Source organism: Haemorhous mexicanus, chromosome 6 (assembly GCF_027477595.1).
Source record: "Haemorhous mexicanus isolate bHaeMex1 chromosome 6, bHaeMex1.pri, whole genome shotgun sequence".
In the NCBI taxonomy this organism is placed as follows: Eukaryota; Metazoa; Chordata; class Aves; order Passeriformes; family Fringillidae; genus Haemorhous; species Haemorhous mexicanus.
In genome coordinates this window covers 50913842-50935985 of record NC_082346.1, presented here as the reverse complement: position 1 = coordinate 50935985, position 22144 = coordinate 50913842, and the positions used below count along the sequence as shown (strand labels likewise).

Genomic DNA, 22144 nt, shown 5'->3' with positions numbered 1-22144 from the left:
CAAGCCATTCTCTCCTTGACTACTTCTGTGCTGTCGCTGCCCTGCCCCTGCTCCATCTCCAGCAGCAGGCATGTTTACTCACATCCCCCAGCCCCTCTGCATGCATTTGTCCCCACAATGACTTAGTGTGGTATAGTCTTCCCTCCCACCTCGGCTTTTTCTCCTTAGGTCCTGCCTTGAGACACTTAAAAGAATCAGTCAGATGCTAATCAAAGGAGAAACATTTGTCTTGCTAAAACCAAAACCAAAACAAAACCCACAATCTTTTCTTATTAGCATGGTAGCCAGTTCTGTGACAAGAGAGAAGGGATGATTCTGTCAGAGGCTTTTGACATAATTTAAAAAAGAGAAGAAAGGGTCATGATAAATAGCAGGGACACATATTTTCTGGCTTTGTAAACATGGATCTGGATTAACTGATGTGAATTGCACAGAGCTGTCCTGGGATTTATGCAGCAGTGTTGAGATCTCATCTCATCTCATCTCTGTAGACTGCTACCAAGAGACAAAGCTCTTGCTACATCAGCAGGCTTTTAGAGGTCTCTGTGCCTTCAGTCAACTGCACTTTTCTGTTAAAGCTTTCTTCGTTTTACCTGATTGAAGAAAGTCACAAGAAGGCCACCCTCCAGGGACTGCATTAATCCTCTTTTCCCATCCCACTCTGTAGAACGTGCTTGTGGACTGCTGCAACCCCATGGGACTCTACTGAAATACTAAACAGTTCTGACCACATGCAGATTTATTCTTCCATGGTATGCAAAATAGGACTAGCATCACTGTTTCTAAAAGAAATCTTGGACTAAAGAGAAATATCCCACAGGCACAAACTTCAGAAACAGAGACTGCAAAAGGAAACCACCTTTTACCACTTTCTGTTTGTTCTTCCCTGGACATTTGCGGATCAGATTTTCATTTCCATAAGTATTTTAAAACATTTTTCCTTTTTGCAGAACACGTTCACATCAAATACACAAATCCATAAAGTCAGCTCTACATATTTTCAGAGCAAGGAAAAAATGCAGCAGCTGAAAGTCCAGGCAGCTGAAAGTCTAGACCGGCCAACTGCTCAGTGTGTTAAGAAAGCCTCGTGCCAAACAAGCAACCAAGTTTCAGATAGGCCAAGAAAAGCTGTTCATGGCACCTTCAGCACCAGAGGAATGGCTGGGAGAGCTAGGGAGCAAGCCTGTGGATCCATCTCCAGAGATGATCCCTTGCCAAGGCAACCTCTGTGCCACAAACTGCTTGGCAGCCTGGTGGGCTTCCAGTTACACCTTACCTGCAAAGGTCTTCCAAAGCCATTCTGGGGCCATGGTAGGGTCTGCCAGAGCAAATAAGCAGTAAAGTTTGAGGCCAGATTCCTTTGGTTGACCCGGCCATAGAAAGGTGTGGCTCTTTCAAAGCACTTTTCCTGTCATATGCTGTAAAGGCAGTTTACCTTCAATTGCAGGCAGTAAGAAAGAAACAATGGAGTATTATTTCATCATCTCCTGCCAGAGCAAGATTGTTCCCTAAAGCATATTTTCTAGTGATTTTTTTTCTGCTTACCTTTAGAACACACAAGTAATAGCCTTCATTTCTTTCATAAGAAGACTAATAGGCATCAACAGGGGAATTTTTTTTCCTTGTAAAGGAGCCAATGCCTTCCTTTTTTTCCTGATTCTATCTTGCTACTGTTATCTGCTGCTTTATATTACTGTTACTATTCTGTCCTCTTGCTGCAGTCCTTGGCTATTTCTCTCCTCCCCAAGGCCCTCAACCTCGATTTGGGTCTTTCCTTTTCTTGGCAGATTTCAACCAACTTAAAATATCCTTGTTTTTAAAACAAAGCCTTTAAGACAAACTCGTCAAGGTAATATTTATGTTCCTACTTCTGTCTTCTAACAACCACACATTTCACCCAGTGACAGGAGAAGGGAAACAAATAGGTGATAAAGCCCATGCTTTTAAATGTCAGTTCTTTCCTGACTATTTAAAAATGATCTTGGGAAATTGTTATAGAGGTTCAGGCTAAAGTATTGAGAAATAAAGCAACTTTTCCCTTTTTTTTTATTTTCTTGGGGTTTTCCCCCCTAAAATAATATTTTTAAAGTAGACAGGAGCAGGTGCAGCAAAGTGACTGGCCATGATAGTGTTAATCTTGTCTGCAAAGTAATTGAGAAAATTATCCACTATTTTCTGAGGACACTCTATTACCAGCCTAAGGGAGGAGAGCCTCCAGGGATTTAAAAGTAGTCAATAGCTCTAAAAAAAGACAGAGCAAGCTTTTGCTTCTGGTTGATATTAAGTTAGAGCAATAAGTCAATGTAGCTTTGCCACACCAGCACTGTCTTCAAACTTGCATATGCAAAGCTGCTTCTGATCTGCAAAGGAAGCTGGCTCCAAGTCTGCTCAATGTTATTCTTCCTTGTGTCCATCTTCTGCCATCACATTGTCCCCTGCAAGACTGTACTAAGCTCTCAGGATTCAATAACTGAGGGCCCAGGCTGTAGCTAGGAGTTAACAGCTGCTTCCTAATAAGCTGCCAACACCACTGGAGAGGTGTTGTCCCACCTCCTTCTGTCAGCACGGGAAATCTGGTCACACCTGTTGAACAAGGAGGTACCCCAGGTATGCCCCCACACTGCACGGGAAGGACACTTCTCTCACTGGGCTCTTCTTGGGCACATGCCTGGAACCCCAACCCCTCATGTGAGCAGTGTTGGAAGAGCTGAAGCAGCATGGAGGATATTCTGCTGCCTGGGATCACTTACTTTAAAAACAAATAAACCTTCTTAGCTGACAGATTTATTACTAGTCATGAGGGATTACACAGCCAAGTCGCTTTGATTCATTAGAGTGTTCAGACAGTTTGTGTAAGTTCCTGGAAGCTGTCTGGGATGATCTTTAACCATCCTCTTACTGTTACCTGATGGTGAAGGGGAAAGTTGGAAAGCACTTGTGCTGAATTTGTTTTTCCCTATGTTTGGTAATAGATCTAGACAAGCTGTTTAAAGAACTGAGCCTTCTGCCTTATGCTGTGCTGAGCCGTCCTTCCAACTTAGCTACATGTAGCCTTTTCTATTCTTTCCTCCCTCCCCATAATATTTAATCAACAAAGCCCTACCTCCATTTCCCTGAGGCCAGAGTAATGCGTCTTTCTGCATTTAGAAACCTCCTATGCATGTGAACGCGTCCTTTGTGCGCTGATGTTGTTTTAATTAGCCACGTCTCTCTTTTTGGCCAGAAATACATGAAACGACTGTGTACAGCTTTCCTGCAGGGCAGTGCAGCCCCCTTGGTGCTCAGCTGAGGGTAGTGGAAGAGGCATGCTGGCCGTGCTGGGGGCCAGGGTTGAAAGGGGAGAGGAGACAGACTGTGTGCCCAGAGCTGGCAGGGGGAGGGAAGCAAAACTTGGGCAGGAGAGAGAAGTGGGGAGAAGGCAACCCTGGGTGACCCTGCCAGAGATGCAGAAGAAGCCTGCCTAAAACAGATCAGAGAGCATGGCATGAGACATCTTCTTTGTGACGACCAATGTGTTGTGGAAAAAAGCTAATTAAAGAAGGTGATGTTAGGCCAACACTATTAGGACAATAGCCCGCCTGAGACCAAGCTCGACAAGAAAATATGCTAGCATAACTGTCCTTAGCTTCAGCAGGACACAAGTCTGTCCCAGGCAGTCTCCTAATACTTACACTCAAAGTGCTTGTTGATAACATGCTTATTAATCTTTTAGGCTCTGCTTTGTCTCTTCAAAGTTGTATCCTGTATAAGTCATTCAGAAAGAGCTGGCTTAGAGACCTCTGAAGCTAACACCTCTCAGAAGCTTCTGTGATACTCAGCAAATTTCCTTTTCATTGGGGACTGACTCCATTTTGTAGCATTATATTCTACCAAATTTTTCTGAATATTCCTTGAATCCCTAGTTATGTAAATACTTCTATGATAAGAAAAATATGCTGTTAATAAATAGTCCTTGTCGTGACTAGATCAAGCTACTGAATATATTGTATACCAGTACTGGCTAAATCATTGCTCATGGCCAAGTGATGCTTATGCTTGGGTTCTGCAATGTCTCATCTTCACTTTTGTTATTAGCCAGCTCTGCATCTCACAGGAGGCTACAATGTGGCATTTCCATTTAAACCATGTCATTGCTGTGGTCCACAGATGATTAAAATGCAGGTAGCCTCCCCTCTTGGCACGAAGTGAAACACCTTGTGAAATGCTCTCTGAAATTCCAAGTGAGGCTGGCAAAGCAGAGGAGGGATGTCCTCTGGCTCTCAGTTCTGCCTTAAGGAAAATGAACATAATCCTGACCCTAACTGTCTTGTAATTTTTATTAGCTCTCTTTGGCTTGCAGCAATGACCCTGTGAATAATGCATGCTGCTAGATGGCTTTCCTAAGGAAAGAAGGCTTATGCAATCGTATTGTCTGCCGCTGCCTGCCTTCTCCTTACCCCATAATAACTCAGAAACCAGCTGGCCAATCTCAACCAAATTTGACAGAGGGAAGGAGTTCTTGAAGATATTGTGTTAAATAAAAGAAATATTAAAAATAGGGACCATGTAGGGAGGGGACATCTTAGGAACTTTAGCTCAGTTCTCGCTACAGGTCTGAGGTGTCACTCAGGTACTCAAGTCTAAAAAACACATTCATCAGTTTTCACTGTTCTGCTGCTCATGCAATGACTTGTTTCTTCACAGATCACTCAGGGTGAGCCCCAGAAGTCATGCTCCAAGCCTGTAGCAGAGAAATTTACAGAGAGCTGCCAGGAAATTTGCCAGTGCAGGCCACCTCCACTGTTACCACCTCCTCCTCCACCTCCACCGCCCCCAAGGTTGCTGGCGGTGCCAAGTAAGTAGCTGCTGATACTGCTGTGGTGTGCTGAAGGAGGGCAAAGCAACGGGGACACCTGGACAGACAGCAGAAAGGATGTGGGAAAGGGCACAGCTAGCTCATTTGTCATTTTCCACTTAGCAAATGGAAGAAGAAATGTTCTCCGTAGAGATGGAGATCTGTTTTCTGATCAATGAATAATGCTTGGCTTTGGAGGAAAGCCAGAGAAATTCCCCCCTTTCATTGTGTTATATATGATTCCCTGGTTTTAAACAGTTCCCTAATCCCCTAGCCCTGGGAAATGCTTTCCTACAGACACAAAGTGCTGTGCTGCCCCTTGAGTGGCATGACCTCCTTTTTTGCCAGGTGTGCAGCTTGAAGGTCTGGGTGCTCCCAGGCAAATTAATTTATAAGCAGACAAAAATCCAAGCACTCTGTCTAGACCATTCAGTATGTTTGACTGTTGACAAGACACTGGAGCACTGCAGTTTACCATAGCAGTGACTCAGGCTCACTGGTTTAAATTGCTTACAAGTGTTACAAAAATAGGAGGCATGTCAGGAGTCAATGGCAAGTGATCAGTTTTCCCACTTATGCACATGCAGGCTAAGACTCATCTCTTTCTCTTTCTCTTCATACAAATCAGTGCTCTCAAGCCTTACCCAGTGCATCCAAGCTCCTCCTTATTTCCAGCCATACATCCCCATGCCCAGCACACCCGGTGCCTTCAGTTCCTGCTGGCTAGCTCTGCAGCTGCTTTCCACATCAGTGTTCCTGTGATCCCTGACATACAGATAATTTCTGGAGAGTGATATCTGTCCCCATGGTCCCTGCACTGTGGGAGAGACCTTCCTGGTTCTACTGCACCCACTGGGTTCAGAGACACAGACTGGGTCCCCGGAGTTTGGTGTTCCAGTAAATCTCCTTAATGCTTATGCATTTACATAAATTCATCTCTCCCTATAAGGCTGCCTATTAATTCTTCTCCCTGCTTATATAAACTCTCCTGGGAGCACTGTTGCAAAGTGTATCCAGTATCCTCAGCATTTCCCCCAAGGAAAAATAAATCATTAGGTATCATCATCTGGCTGTTTGTCTTTATCAGCAGCATCTCCAGATGTGCAGAAGACATGAAGAAGGCTTCTGCATAGCTTGTAGTCAGGCAGAGGACAGGCAGAATTTTTCAGTGTCTTTTCTGCCAGGAGCATGCTTTGTACTTGTGCTACACTGCAGAAAATTAAGGCAAAGGCGGAGAAAAACCAACAGTGAAACACTTGGGAAAGGAAGTACAAAGACAGCTGGGAAAGCAGAGAGGGATAGTTTTTATACCAGGAAAAATCTCTTTCAATATTCAGGAAAATGTCATGGGCAGTAATATGGAAAATTACCTTGATCTTTGTATCACAGCCAGAAAATAAAGTACTTTTTCACTCTCTTTTCTTGTGCCTGGGGTACCCTGTTACCCTGAGGGGGATGAGATGTGGCAGAGTGCTGGCACAGGGACCAGCCCTGCTGACCAGCTGTACTGGGAAGGGAGCACCACTGCCAGGCTGCTTCCCCTCCATCAGGCAGCTGCTCTGAGTGCATGGATTTGTCCCCTGTCAAGTGGGAAGTAAATCATGTCAGAAAAAAAAGAAGTCTGTCACACATTGCAGAAAGAAGAAGAGATCTAATGGGCCTGTGACTGGGATAGCCTGATGCTTTCCAGGCTGGATTGCCAGGTGCTAACACAGTTCTGAAAATGAGCTATATAAATCCAGATGACTAATACTTAAGCAAGTGGTTTCATTTCAAATACAATGAAAAAAAGAGATTACACATTTCTTTCACTGGTAAGCTTTAGAGTAGCAATCAAATGTCTCATCTTGAATGATGCTTTCATTATCATCAGCTGTCTAGGCACTGTGATTTAGTCCATGTGTACAGCAATCCACTTCCTTGGGGGAACAACAAGCCTTGTGGTTAAATATTGATGTTACAGACACTGCTTTTAAATGGTATTCAGAGGAGAGGAAAAGAAAGAGCCAAAAGCTATTGTGAAATGGTTGATGCTAGATTTGCACTTTGAACTTGCTAAGTGAATAAAGTTTAGTACTGGAAAGACATCTGCAAAAAAACAGCAGACCAGGAGCTGCAAGTTTTTTACCTTTACAAGGTACAGTGTCTGTGTCATGAGGCACTACATAAAAATGCTTCAATTGCTTTCAGAGCTTTGAGTCACAAAAGGCTTCAGTCTGCTAGGTACTGTCCTTAAAAACTCTCTGCAATCAAAATGAATGTTGCTGGAGATTTAGATCAACTCTAAAGCAGCTACCACGGTTTGGGCTGGGTAGTTAAAGCTGATAGATGCAAAAGTCCTCTCTCTCCAGTCACTATAGACACTGACAATTCAGTTGTCTGCTATATGAAGCATCTAGTGCTCTTTGACGGGGCCTCAAGATGCTGTTGTGGAAAATCAGAGAACCCTCTGAGGTGTCCTCTCTATAAGTCCCACCTGATTATTTTACAAACCCTACTTGGTTATATGGGATGGCACTGCATAACTGTTTGTGAGCAGCTGAATCACTCCCTGAAAGGCTTTTATTGTGCTTTGAGGACTTTAAGGAACAATTATAGTACATTTAGTGTCTCTTTAGACACTTCAGTATTGACAGGTTGATCCAGCAACAAATCTTTAGCTCTGCTTCCTGCACATAGGTTTATACAAAATCTATTAAATGCAGAGAATCCTAGAATTCACATATAATGGCTGGAAAATGCTGTGTTTACTCTGAGGGGAAATAACCTAATTCCCTCTGGAGAAAATTAGTAGAATCACGCAGCTTAGCAGGCAGTCTAAAACCCCAAGCAGTGTTAGGAGCACCAGCTTTCCCTGGTTTAGGAGACACCTCCTTCTTAGAGTTGGGTACTTACATTAAGAATGTATGGGGAGGGTTTTTGTACATCCTAAGTAGGCACTGAATAAATGAATGAAACTATATGAATATAGGAAATGAAATAGAGTGCTTTTGTCCTCCTTCAGGGATGACCCCAGGTCTCCTTTCCCCACATTTCTAACTCCTTCACATGGACCACTTGCATTTATGGTGCCCCATCCCACCCCTGATCTTGCCTTCACTGCCTCTGCTCTGCAGCCAATTCCATCATGGCAGCATAAATAACCCTGTGCCCCCTCCTGGGAACCCATCTGCCTTACAGAACCTAATGATCTGCCATCAGCCATGCTGCTCCTTGTGCATGCTGGGTCTCTCACTATTGCTGGTTCACCTGCACCTTTCTCTGCAAAGTGGGACACATGGGCTGTTTGAGCTTTGACTTTCCTGAGCTTCATTTCAGGTGCAGCTATTTGCCATCCCATTGAGATACTGTTGTCTGATTTGATACAGATGTAGATGTGGACCTTACCAAGGGGCTGAGGAGAGGGACTCCAGCCCATGCTAGAAGTAACTAGGATGGTGGGGACTGTGTGATGGTGGGGACTGTCAGGAGACATGGTCCCTGAGCCCGTGGCAGCTCCTGCAGACAGTTTGGCACATCGATGTTTCCAGAGTAACTCCCCTTATGCAAGCAGCAGCCTGCTCTTTAACCCATGCCTAGAAAACTGCTCATTGATGAAGTGAAGAGAAAACTCATGAGGCTCTAAGAGGCCTAAGGCCAACTAAACTTAGATGCTGACAGCAAAGGAAGAAGGAACTTTCAATAAAATTGAGTGTGTTCCCTAGATATGTCTGTAATGACCTGAAGGCAATAGAGATGCTCAGAACCTGGCCTTTAATTAACTGTGTCTTTTTCTCTCCATCTGCTTTTCTCCTTGTCTCTGGATTTCAGCCAAGACTAAGACAAGGTGGATGGAATACTTGTTTAGGCAGCATTTCCAACCCAGCTTCACAGGCCCATGAGATTAAGCTAGTTCAAATGATGTTGACCCTTAAAAATCTGAAAAACTGCTGTTGTCAACCCCTAAATACTCCATGAGCATGCAGGTTTCTCCAGGGGCATTGCAAAGAAGAAAGGACTTTGTCTGGAAGTAAAAGCCAGGCTTTCAAAATAGGAAAGGGAGAAGGGGTTAGAGCTAGATATACACAGTAGTCAGTATCAGTTTTAACCTGTGTGAGGTCTTATTAAAAAAAATATCAGAAGTGACTTCTTTGAAATGGTACAAGGAAGAGAAAGGATGTTCTTGCCTGTACTACTCACTTGTTGGTGAGCAACATTTGCTGTCTCTGCTTTACCTTTCTCCTATATTGGTCAAGGAGTCCATGGTATTGCCATCTGCTCTCTGGATGAAAGAAGTGTTCATTCAAACATTGCTTCAGTCAAAATTTAGAGGAGGAAACTTAAGCTCAGTCTGGATACATGAACCAGTCTCTGGTGGTTGGATGCTGGCACATAGGTGAACAGTGAAGTCTTTACAGGTCCTGACCTTAGTGGAAGTTTGCCCTGAGCTGTCAGCTGAGATCAAGCACAATCATGTCAGTGCAAAGCCAAAGTGAATGACATCACTGCAGAGGACACTAATCTCCATGGTGTAATTGTATAATTTTGTTTTTCAGAGTGAAATCTTTATCTCTGGAGACAGAGCATCTAATTAAGTAATTATTTGGACTGGTGAAAATGCCAAAATAAAAATGACCAACCACAAGAAGGGTGAAGCCTTTTGGCAGCTATGTAAGCTCAGATGTACAACCTAATTTCAGAAAGTATGTAGGGTCCCTTTAGTGCAAGTAGGAAAGCTGAGGGCATTCAGATCTTTGGGGACAGATCGTAGATACATGAAATGGTTCAGGTTAAGAGGGACCATAAATATCATCTAGTTTCACCCCCCTGCCATGGGCAGTGATGCCTTCCCCTAGACCAGGTTCCTCAAAGCCCCATCCAAACAGGCATTGAACACTTCCAGGGATGGGGAAGTGTTCCTTGAACATTTCTGGACAACCTGTTCCAGTACGTCACCACCCACAGAGTACAGAATTTCTCCCTAACATCTAATTAAATTTATGTTCTTCCAGCTTAAATCCATTACCCCTTGTCCTTTGCCATACATGCCTTTGTGAAATGTCCCTCTCCAGCTTTTTTGTAGGCTCTCTTCAGGTACTGAATGCTGCTATAAGGTCTCCCTGGAGTTTGCTCCAGGTCTCTCAGCCTCACAGAAGAACCTCTAAGGTCTCACAGAAAAGGTGCTCCAGCCTTCCGATTGTCTTCATGCCCCCATCTTGGAGTGAGTCCACATCCTCCTAATACTGGGCCCAGAGCTGATCATGGTACAGCAGATGGGGTCCCATGAGAGTGGAGTAGAGGGGAGAACCCCTTCCTTTGACCTGATGGTCACGCTTGTGTTGCTGCACCCAGAACACACTTGGCTTTCTGGGCTGTGAGCACACATTGCCAGGTCATGTCAAACTTCTTGTCCACCAGCACCCCTAAGTCTTTCACCTCAGTGCTGCTCTTCATCTATTCTCTTCACAGATTTTGTTTGTACTCAGGATGGCCCCAACATGGGTGCAGGTCCTTGTTGAAGATGGGCTCAATCCCACTGTCTGTGTTGCTGACACAGATGTTAAACAGCACCAGTCCTAATACCATCCCCTGTGGAATGCCACTCATCTCTGGACTGTCACAATGTGTGTATATTAGGCAGGAATCTGAAGAACAGGAATAGTCTGGAACTTCTTAAACTTTGTGTAGGTTTTCAAGTAACCAAAGTTTTCAAATGTGTTGCTAATTGTTAAAATAGCCTTTCAGAGCAATAACTTGTTGTAGAAATAAACATTGTATGGCTCTAGGACATAAAAGAATAAGAAATGGGTTTTCCTTGGGATTTTCTTGGTCCTAAATCCTGATGGTAGAATGCACAGGTGATCCAGTGTGGATTCAAAGAATGAGTTTGAACCTTATGCAGAATACTGTCTCCATGTCGCTATTCCAGCAGGAAAACTGAGCATGGTCCTGATGCTCACCACAACATTTCTTGTACTTGGATGCAGATGTGTTTGCCTACTCAATGCCTAAAGAACTTTTGCCTTTGGCAGAGGTCTGATTGTCCCCCAGGAGTGGAGGGAAAGCTGTCATTGCAAAATGAATTGAAGCCTTCCTGGAGGCCACGACGTGTCTTCAAATATGAGATGCCCAATAGTCAGCTCAGCTCAGTCTGATGGAGGCTGCTGCAACAGGAGTTGAGCACCTCAGAGAGCTCTGAGTTTAATTTCCCTTTGGTTAAGCATTTCATCTTGTGAGGGCTCTCTATCTTTACAAGCACCCACTGCAAAGCTGCTGGCCCTAAGTGCTCAGCTGGCAGGACCACCCTTCATCTACTGCCCTTCTGCCTGAAAGACTTGTTCAGAGTAGCTTTGAGATATTTGGACATATTAGAGGAATCTTGGGTGGATTTCTCCCAAGTGATGCCCAAAGGAATTGTTAGCAAACAGGCAGGGCTAGGTTTGTTTTATAATATGGAGAAGACATTTCCCTCCATCCTGCATACAACATAGTGACTACCAAACCTGAACAGCAGAGAACTGCAGTGGCCCCAAAGTGGCAGGGGACACATTGGTTCCTGCATGAAGACATTTACAGTAGTGACTGCTACTGTGAGATTAAGTCTGGTCTAGACAGTGACTTTTTTAAAATGCAAACAGAATGCTGAAACAGGGAAGCCCTTCCAGTTTTGGTAACACAGCTGTCATACTGTGAATTGCAGTCTTGTGTGAGAGCATTGTTCATAATTTACAAAGCAAAACCAAAATTCAATTCTTGTCATCTCCCACATACACTTTTGTGTTACTGGAGGAATGTGACTCTCAGAACTGGCTGTAGGATTTGGAGACTTTCAAATCTAAATTGAACTCAGAGCCCACAGCTTGGAGCCATGAAGGATGGCAGAAGTAGAGTCTAGTCCAAGTCCCCATCAAGTTGTTTTCACATCACAGACACTACCTTCACTCTTGAAGTGAACCAAATCATTAAGCATCCAAGACTGGATTAAGCAGAATTCACCCATCTAAATCATAAATGCAGTGATTGGATTTTCTGTCTCAAATTGCAGGCTCTTGATTTTGTCACCAAAGACACATAGAATTCAAAATCCTGCCCTTTTTTTCCATTAAGCACAGTTATTTCTGGTGTAGGAATAAAAGTTACAAGTCCTCACCTCTCAGTTAAAATGAGAGAATTATTTATGGTGAAGATATACCTTAAGCAGCAATCAAATACAAAATTTGAAATAGTTTGAGCATCTAAGATGTTATATCAAATCTGAAGAGCAGGATTAGTGATGAGAAAGCAGGTAAGACTGGAAAGGTTCATACTAACACCTTCATGATAGGATTTGCTGTCACTTTTTCACCTAACATCTCCTCATACTGAGTTGTAAAATCTCTTTCTGTTTGAGGCACTGGTAAGACCAGATGGTCACTCACAGCTTCCAGTACTTTCCCATTTCAGAGTTTTTCATCACAATAAATTCTGAAACGTTTTGCCAAGTCTAATTGTTATTTAGGCAAGTGATGACTATCTCCCCTGCTCTGGGACCTTGCATATTTGTTTTGAATTTTTCATACAGTAATAAATTGATATAATGGAAAAATCCTCTCTCTTGAAAATGCATTTTGAAGTATTTAAAAGTAAGAGCCTCAGGCCAGATTTTGCAGTGCACGAATCAGTGGGAGTTCTGTTGTCTATAGATTAAAAGCATTCTCTAATTTTTAAAAAGAACCATCACATATTAAACTGGTTCTGCAATAGAACAGTCCTTTCTGCTCTGAGATGCATACTCCAACATCTTGATTTTTTTTTTTAAGCAGAAGGAGTTGGCTAAGCTGAAGACATTAATTCCTTCTGTGGATGGCAGTCCATTTGTACATGCCTACCATTTCACTGATTAAGAAGATAACAAATCTTCAGTGAAGTTACTGATGAGTCAGAGGCTGCTGATTTACAAGTAATAGTAGGTTCACCTGCTCCTGGCAGAAGGAGTTGTGCCTCATCTTGACAAGTCAGAAGTAAATGCTTAATTGGCACAAGCTGTTCCAGAAGGAAGGGCTAAGCAGCTGACCCTGGGAAAGCAGACCTGAAGAAATATGTTCTTGTAAGGGTTTTGTGCATTGTATTGTTATGAACAGGGTATAAAGGTGTTGCCCTGCTTGTGTAATTGCAGCTTAAGGGTAATATTTAAATCACTGTAACAGGTCAAGGAAGCAGTAGTCTGGAAATTTGGGATGTTATCCCAAAGTGAGGACACAGTGTCCGTTAATATAGTATGAGTATCAGCTAATAACTGATGCTGCTGCCAAAATCTGTTATTAATAATTATGCAAGTTAATTTAACCCTTCCACTAGTAAATCATATTGCATTATAACTACATAAATATAGCAGCAAATTGTGGATCCCTAATGGCTGTTTAAATGACTTATTTTATTATTTTGAAGTGTCTTTTAAATCGAACTGGTATTTCATCAGTTCATTGGTTAGAAATAATTTTAGACAAAGATCTGTTCCTTGACAAATGCTGCTATTAAACTGGACTTTTACCAACGGAGCAGATTCTCTTGAATCATCCCTGGACATTTTCCTTTCCTTGTGAAAGTGATGCATATTTTTGTTTCATAGCCATTATCAAAGGAAATAACTATCAGTGGAGCACAGGGAGGGTTGGGTTTAACTCTTGTTTCAGTTTGGCAAGGTGCAAGTGCTCTGCCTCAGCTTTTCAGGGCATCACCGTACATGGGGGCTTCCCACTGCTGTGGGTTCAGCAGGCACTGTGTAAAGCCTGGGGGCAGTGCAGTAGCAACCTGTAACCAATTTGCTTGCCTTTGTGACTGTAAAGATACCTGTGCCTTGTCTTTTAGCTTTCCAGGAGTTCCAAAGATACTGAGTGGTGATTGAGGACTTCATATGAGGGCATTTGGCACAGTGAAATGCCTCGATCTGTTAATGTGATGCAATTGCCTTTTTAAGTGTTCTGTATTTTATGGAAACTGCATGAAAAATTAGTAGTTGATAAATGTAATTTTACTTATATTAGAATTACATTTACACCTGGTTTGGAAGGCCTTTTACATTTCAGATCCATTTTATCCTGGGTGGGTCATGAATTTAATTTCCCTTAAGTTGAATCTGAATACAATTTGGAAAAGGAACTTAGGAGCAGTAGGTGTGGGAATTATTCATTGATCTCTTAAGGGACACTTTTAAGTGATCCTTTTTTAAGTAGCCCTTAATTCCAGCAATAACTGAGTTATTGAAGTGATACAAGGAATAAACCACATAATAGCAAATAGGAGCATTATGTTTATATAGATGCCATACATCAACAGAAGTATCAGCTACACAGTCAGCTGGCTGTTCCCTAAAACTTAGACAAATGACTTACAAAATGGCTTTCTTTGTAAAGTGAACTCTTTAGAGCCATCTGCACTTAACAATCTAAAGTGTCTGTTATAGTCACTTTGATCATATAGTGGGGTGCCCAGCAGGCAAACCATTTATTTTTCAGAGATGGACACAAACCAGTACCTTAGGAACTGTCCTATTAGCACATTAGGAAAATATGCAGAGTATTTCCAAGTCTTCCACAGTCTGTTTTAGGAAATTCAGTCTGCAGTTGGTTTTGTCTCAGACTTCCCTGAAGGTGCTAATTTTGAGAAAGTGTCAGCACTAAGACGTGAGGTTTGTCTAATCTTTGCTATTACCTAGAGGTTCTCAAGCTCTTGAAAAAGCTGTTAAGGATCTACAAGTTAATGCCTTAATACCAGTAGCACTGGATTTTGTTCACTTTGCATAGGTTGTGACTGATGGCACCACTCATGGGAATACTGTTGAACTCTAAGAAGTTGTACAAATGTGGACTTTAATTCAATCTGTATATAAAACATTATACCAAGAAAATCTGTCATCCTTCTGTGAGATGAAATCTGCCAGCCCTGAGGTACCTCATTAATCATTTGCTGGTGAAAGACTGGTCATCACTGTAAGAGTGTAGACTCCTGAAATCACGTCTCTGCTGCTTGAATTTCAGCCTCTATCATCCCTCCTTGGAAGGTCTGTTCAGTGTAAGAGCTGAAAGACTGATAAGCTTTCAAAAGGTCTCAGGGTAACATACTGTGACTCCTTCAAAGGAGACATCTTGCCCACCCTCCAGGGAATGGTGAAAAGAGAGTCCAGGGCACTGCTTCTCCCTCTGCCACCAACTTGCTGGGAGATCTCAACAGTCAACTACAATATCAGACACCCAGAGTTACCACATCTGAAACAGAGATAATGTTTTCATCCTTGTAAACTTTGTGTTTGAGACTAGTAGGTGTCAAGCACTGAAGATTATTATTATTATTATTATTATTATTAGGCTCAAAAGTAATGGTAATTGTTATCGAATTGATCAGCTGTGTCCTGTCCCAAGGAATAGGAGGCTGTACCATCACACAGTGAGGGCTGTGCCAGGGCTGAGATGCAGCACCTGCAGAGGAGAGAATAATCACCATCACCATGCAGTAATGAATGAAAGGAGGCAGCCTGAGGGGCTGGACATGAACCCACACTAAAAACCAGCTCTATGGCTTGTCCTATTACTCCTCTGCCAATGATGATACAGCTCCAGCAAAGCCCTGAAAAGGAGAGTATCTCAGCAGATAAGGGAATTAACAACCTGGGAATGCTCACTATATGAGCTTATAGAGTCCATACAACTGCCACTACCGCAGAACCTTAACAGGCTCACCAGAAGCTGCCTTCATGGCACCTGTTGGGGCATGGATTTCATCCAAGGGTACCTGAGGCATAGTGGAAGCCTCAGGTAAGGCCTGTGTAAAGCCTGGGGGCAGTGCAGTAGCGACTACTTGCAACAGGGGCTAGTTTTTTAAGGGCTTTTATCACCTAAAAACTTAAATAGATGCTGAATAAGCTCTCCAAGCCACTTAGCTCTCAGCAAGTGTCCCAAGCCATGGTCCAACCCACCTTATTTTGGACTGGACAGCTCTTCACTGATGTTTACTGTTTACTAATCTGTTAACTGTTTACTAATCACTTCCTCACTGTTCATCTGAGGTGAGTGGTGGCCATCAGGTCACAAGGGAGGATGAGGCAAGTTTTCTATTTCGTGTCTTTGCTCTTTGGCAGTTGCTTCCCTATGAGCTGCCCTCTGCAGTTGCACTGCACCACAAAGGAGCCTATTTCTCCCAGAAATTCCAGGTACTGATGATGAGCCCATCATCTGCCCTAAAACAGCCACTGAAAAAGCCTGAAAGCAAGACAGGTAGATTGGGGGAGAAACTGTCTGGAAGACTCATTTCTTTTTATACCTATTTTACTGCAGTGGACCTGGGAGGTGATATTGGCTATGGGATTGAGGTGGGAAAATGCATGTCCTCTACCTAGTGAGTTCCAGTTTGGAAGCAACCCTTTATTTCTTTCACTGGTTCCTACTTTTGTTTGATGTTAAATGGCTCAGGGCACGGTGCCATAATCCTGCAAGCAAAGATAGTCCTTTTCCCTGGCAGCTTGAAGAAGTCTCCACGTATCCGATTCCCAGAAGCAAACTTCTTCCTACCCATGCTGAAGTTACTCACAGAGTCACAGAATCATTTCGATTGGAAAAGATCTCTGAGATCATCAAGTCCAACCTACGGCCAAACACCGCCTTGTCAACCATACCATGGCACTAAGAGCCATGTCCAGTCTCTCCTTAAACACCTCCAGGGATGGTGATTCCACCACCTTCCTGGGCAGGCCATTCCGATGCCCAATCACACTTCTTTTAAAGAACTTCTTCCTAATGTGCAACCTAAACCTCCCCTTGTTCAGCTTAAGACTGTTCCTCTTGTCTTATGGCTGATTGCCTGAGAGAAGAGACTGACCCTCAGCTGGCTACAACTCCTCTCAGGCAATTGTAGAGAGTAGTGAGGTCTCCCCTGGCCTCATTTTCTCCAGGCTAAACAGCCCCAGATATTTCTGTGCATGTCTGTGTGCATGTGTGTGTGTGTGTGTGCTTGTTAATGGAAATAAGCCCAAGTGTGCTGAAATGGCAGATTTAGCATGAAGATCCAGTGTTTTTAGGCCTCTTTTTTTCTGTATGCTTTTTCACTTTCATCACTGTAACATGATGGGGTCACACAGTTTGGCAGGACAAGCAGATTGTGTTCAGCACTGATCTTTCCTCACTGAAGATTTGCAAGTGCTCATAAAATGCCTGTGCACATCAGTTGCCACTGAAGAGCTGGAGAGTGTTTGTGCAATGAAGTGGGTGGTACTGGCACATCTCTGTCTCTCAGTGGTGCCTCTGTTCAAAAGAACTGAGAATTACTGTCTCCAGGTCAGTGTTGTGCCCTGCTGTTCTGGCCTTGCTGCTGTGTTTCCTTGAATTGGTGGTTGACGGGAAGGTCAGGTAATTACAGCTAGTTCTTGTAGAAATATAGATTAAGTACTTATAAATGGGTACTTATAAGTCTGTTCTATTAAAGAATTGGGAAAGAAATAGCAACAGTGCTGACATGCAGCCTTATGTTACACATTTTATCCCTACACCTTGCAACCATTTAGAAAGCTGGAGCTACTGTTCCTATCCCAGAGAAGGAGAAACAAGGCTGGAGTGGAAATTGTCCCAAAATCACCCAGTGAGCAAGGAGGAGAACTGAGCCTGGAACCCACCTCCTGAGGGGAAGTTCTGTCTGCTGCAGTGACATGGTGCCTAAGTACAGAGAGGTTAAAGCCTGTAGCATGAAATGCAAAAAATTGAACTTAAGGTTGTATATCTTTATACCCAATTTAAAGCATCCTGGTTCTCAGAGTGCTAAGAACCTCTGGAAACCAGGTTACCTTCTAAAACAAATGCCAGGGTACTAATATAACAGCAAATGCTTTGGCACTTGTGACCTGTTTCTTAGGGGCACCAGATACCCACTAATCTGATGGACATCTCCTCCATTTCAGCAAACAGGCCACCAAGTCTGGCAGGGCTCACCTCAGCGATGGCTCCCATGGAGGGGCAGCACTTAGGATACCTGGGGCTGTCATGAGGACTCTCTTGGTGCTGCCCAGCCTGGCAGTGACCAGGCTGTGGAGAGCGGACGATGGGACCATGCCCGTGAGGCTCCCCCAAACGCTTGTGCTGCTGCAAGGAGGAGGTTTCCTTGCAAGGCACAGGCTCCAGTTCTCATTTGCTCAGGACAGAGAGAGACAGGGTGTGATTCAATCAGGCTAGAAACAATTCATCCTTTATGTTGAGAGAGAATCAGATGGGGAGTGAAAAGCAGCGTCTCATGGGGAGACTGCTGGTTAGAAAAACACCAGACAAAGTCAGATCAGAGGGCACTGGCTGATGTGAGCATGCATTGTAAAGATAAGTGCCAGAGCTGAGTATTAACACAGAAGCTAGCTATGATGTAATCTCCTTAAAAGCCTTTTTACCACAAGGTCTATAAATGCTACTGCTTCTCCAGATCATGCTTTAGGGAACAGATTCTCCCTGTGTGCTCTCTAACCCTGCTCTCCTCCAAAAGACCTCAGCAGCTGAAAGCATGTTTTGCCCCTATTTGACGGGTTCCTCAGCTCTGGTGGGTCCCATCAGCTTCACCAACAACCTAATAGGATTAAGGCAGGCAGGTCTGGCCCTCAGCCTGTTAATCATTAGGAGCACAGACTTTTCCTCCCTACTTGGTCTGACAATCCTTTGACTGCTCTGCTCTATGGATTGCCATATTTCCATATGTATGTAGAACTCTGAACTGTTCTGTCTCTAGTCTCCCTCTGCAATTGTACAAAACCAAGACAGGTTGTCCCACAAGCTCAGTGTCAGCCATTCCAGGGCATCCTGTGGGATCCTGCCTTGTTTCTGTCCATAGGGCTTGGCTGCAATGACCTGCTGGGCATGGTGTCGCTGTGCTGGCTTGGGGCAGAGATTGGGCGCCTGCCTGGGAAGTCAGAGAGGGAGTTTGCTGTTTCCACCCCTGTAATGTAGTCTTAGCCAAATCAGTTGTTTGTGTTTACTCCCAAAGAAGAGGAAATACAATCCAGAGGGGAGGACTGGCCAGGAGTCAAAAGACATTTTGTTTCTCTGGCTTTCTCACTGAGGTGCAATGAGTTTGCACAAGCCACTTCCCCACAATGTGCTTTACTTATGTCTGGCCAACTAATATTTTTACCTATTATTATTTTATTTTGGTCCTAACTATATCTTCTTTTTCTATAAGAATCCCAAATCGGGCAAGGAAAAGCAGCTGCATGACACCTACCAAGAAAGCACAGTAACACGGAGCTTTAGTGAAATCTATTGCTAAGCCCAAACCTAAATGTGTGCCGGTTCAATAACTCCTAAAGCTTAGATCTTGAGCATCACACTTAACCTCCCCCACCCAGCTGCTCTCTTCCTTACTGACTATCCATGCTCAGGTTTTTTCACCTGCAGTTCCAGTTCTGTTTCTTGCAATAAGCCATGCCCTCCTCTTGTGCCTGTGACCTTCAGAAAATCCCTGCAGAACTACCCCTTTCCTTCACCTCCTGAACACCCTAGTCTTCCCAAAACTAAGCACAAAACTGTGTGTGTTTCTTGTTTCAGAAGAGAAGTGTTTTTAGAAAGGAGGAGAAAACTAAGATGAGGCAACTGAGAGTGTAGAATAACAGTATCTACAGTGTAAGAGCTGCGGGGGAGGGAATTTCTCCAGCATCATTCCCACGCATGTTTTTATTATAGCAGAAGTTCCCGCTGCGTAGTGATTGCAGCATCCCCCTTAGAAGTGTAGTAGGAACATATGCACGGAGCAGCTGCATGATATAAACTTGTCTGCAACAAAGTGTGATAAACAGAAGTATCATCTGCTACAGGAATAGCTGATTTCTGCCAGTGTTATTTAACCTAGCTACTCCAGGGAGGCCATAAATCAGGACGGGCTTTCTGCCGAGCACACCGCTATTGCCTGGTTGTTTACCCAGCTGGCTCAGGGCACTCTGCAAATGGCCCTGAGCTTACAGGCTACAGGAAGGGCAGAAATCTGTAAGGGAGTGAAAAAAGCCAAACACAGCATGAGGAACCCTGACAGGGCTAGACAAGCCACTTCTCTATCAGTGTGGAAAATGCCAGTCCTTCCTTTGGCAAGCCTGTCTGTCCCTCATCACCAGCCCGAGGGCTGCCTCCTGCGGGCAGCTGTGGCTGCCACGTGAAGGTGAGCTCAAGGTTCCCTGTGGCCAAGCAGAGCCCCAGGACATGTGCTTTGGGGTGCCCTGAGGATGCAGGTCGCATCTGCAGTCATTGCTTTCTGCCCCTGGAACACACACCAAGGTCAGCTATTTCTTGGTCAGCCTCCTGTCCCCCATCCTCACAGGAAATTTTCCACTTAAATCCAAGAGTGTGGAAGGGAACACATACTTTGCCTGTTCTCACAATGTATTTTAGAATAACAGCTGAAGATCTATATTTGTATCAAGTCTAGCAGCACCACAAATTCCACTAGCAGGCTCTTTTGAAGGATTTGTTTTTCCCTTGCTGGCTGCCTCTGACTGTGAGCAGCCCTGGGTACGCGCAGCACGTTCCTACTGCATGCATTATCCAAACACATCTGTAGCAGTCCCTACGTGATGAAATGCAGCAAACAGAGGGGATGCTTCAGCTGACACTGACTCACTGATCTCTCCCCAAGGCCCTGGGTTAGGTAACCAGTCTTGTTCCCAGAGAGCCCTCAGCCTCCAGGGCTCTGGAGATACTGATCCTGACCTTCAGCTACATTTCTCTTCTGAGCATCATCATGCAGATGCTGGGACAAGGTCCTCAGCTGGCACCAGTCTCACAGCTGGGTGCACTTCTGCTAGTTTACATCACTTGAGCCCTTGGACATTCTTTATTAGCTGCCTAAGGCTTCATCCTATCATACAATGAAATTAATCAGCATTAAATGATTCAGCACTCACTTTAGAGTGAATCTACACTGCTGAGGGGAGTGAAGCGCCTTATGCAAAAGTAGACAAGAGGCCTCAGGCTCTGAAATCAGCCTGAAAAGAGGCCTCAGGACTGAAATCAGCTTTCTCAAAAAAGATATGAGCATGTGATGGAGGCTCTCCCTGTTTCTTGTGCGTTACACAGTGCAATGCCTAGAGTAAATATCTGAGCCTTGGTGTTTGTGTAACTTCCTCTGCAGGGTTTTTCCTCACAGAACCCAAATTATTTCATATTAATCAGGGGATTAATTGAGCTCCTCTATTCCACAGGAGCTTGGATGACATGCCTTGATGGGAAGAGACCCAAACTGCAACACATTCAAAATCCTTCTCCATATTTAACTGGGAGTTCAGATTGGACACTGGAGTGTCCTGGGATTTTTTTCATACACCTCAACGTTTGAAATCACATTTAAACTTCTCCATGTTTTCTGGGCTTGCCCCTGCATCCCAGTGTGACAATGGCTGCAGGACCTAGTGTCTTCTCTGTCTTGCAAATGGGACGTCAACATACAATTTACCTGAATATCAAAATAATAAATAAGAGTGAAGATGAAACTAGGACCCAAACCCTGTTTTAGCCAGAAGATTAAGAGGTTTCTAGAACATGTGACATACATGAAAACACACTGCCTTCATCTTCCTTTTAATTTCCAACCAAGACTGATAAAACACTTGAGGCCCTTGGAATTTGAGCCTGCCTTCAAAATAAAATCCTATCCTGCTTCCTAGCATGCTAATTAAAAGTGCATGGCTGATTCAGGCAGCCTTACAATAGGAAGAGAAATGCTTCAGGCATAGAGATGGCAGGGTTTAGCCTGTTGTGAGTATACAATATTAAAAACAGGCAGTTGTCTCATAAGGATGATTATGACAGCACTCTTGACCTTTCTGCAAGAATAGGAATAAGAGCAAAAGAAAAACAATAATCAGTTTTGATTTATCTTGAAAGCGCTCTTCCTTTTTTTAGGTATGAAGTTGCTGTTGTAGGGAGGTGATGGGGGTCTCTGTCACCCTTCCCCATCACATCAGTGGACACTCACCAGCTGCTTGGGTCTCAGTCTGTGAGTGAATTGACAGACTCCACTGGAGACACCTCCCTGGGATTACATGTGGGAGCACGGGTCACTGCCTCCCTTAGCTATTTTCGGGCTCAGCCCTGTGTTTGGTTTTGTTTTGGTTTGGATTTTTTTGCTTTGTTTTGCTTTATTCTGTTTTGTTTTTCTTTGCTTTGCAGAGCTGGCTGCTGTGGGATTGGCAGTAGGAAGGGGAGCCCTGGTGCAGGCTCCCTGGCTCAGCATCACTGCCAAGAGCTGCTCAGGGCCACCAGCTCAGCATGGCCCCCCTCAGAGAGCCCTTTCTGTCTCCTGACAGACTTGGTTGTGTTACTTGTTAGTGTCCCAGCATGCCCA

General features: G+C 44.0%; 1 protein-coding gene across 2 annotated transcripts in view; it reads left to right on the top strand.

The window, feature by feature from the left end:
- PRIMA1 (proline rich membrane anchor 1) overlaps nucleotides 1-22144 on the top strand; it is a 49853-nt gene that overhangs the window by 1735 nt on the left and 25974 nt on the right. For both annotated transcript variants that reach the window (XM_059850206.1, XM_059850205.1), the window contains exon 2: nucleotides 4684-4834. In XM_059850206.1, coding sequence (XP_059706189.1) covers nucleotides 4684-4834 — 151 coding nt within the window. The remainder of the gene's footprint in view (nucleotides 1-4683; nucleotides 4835-22144) is intronic.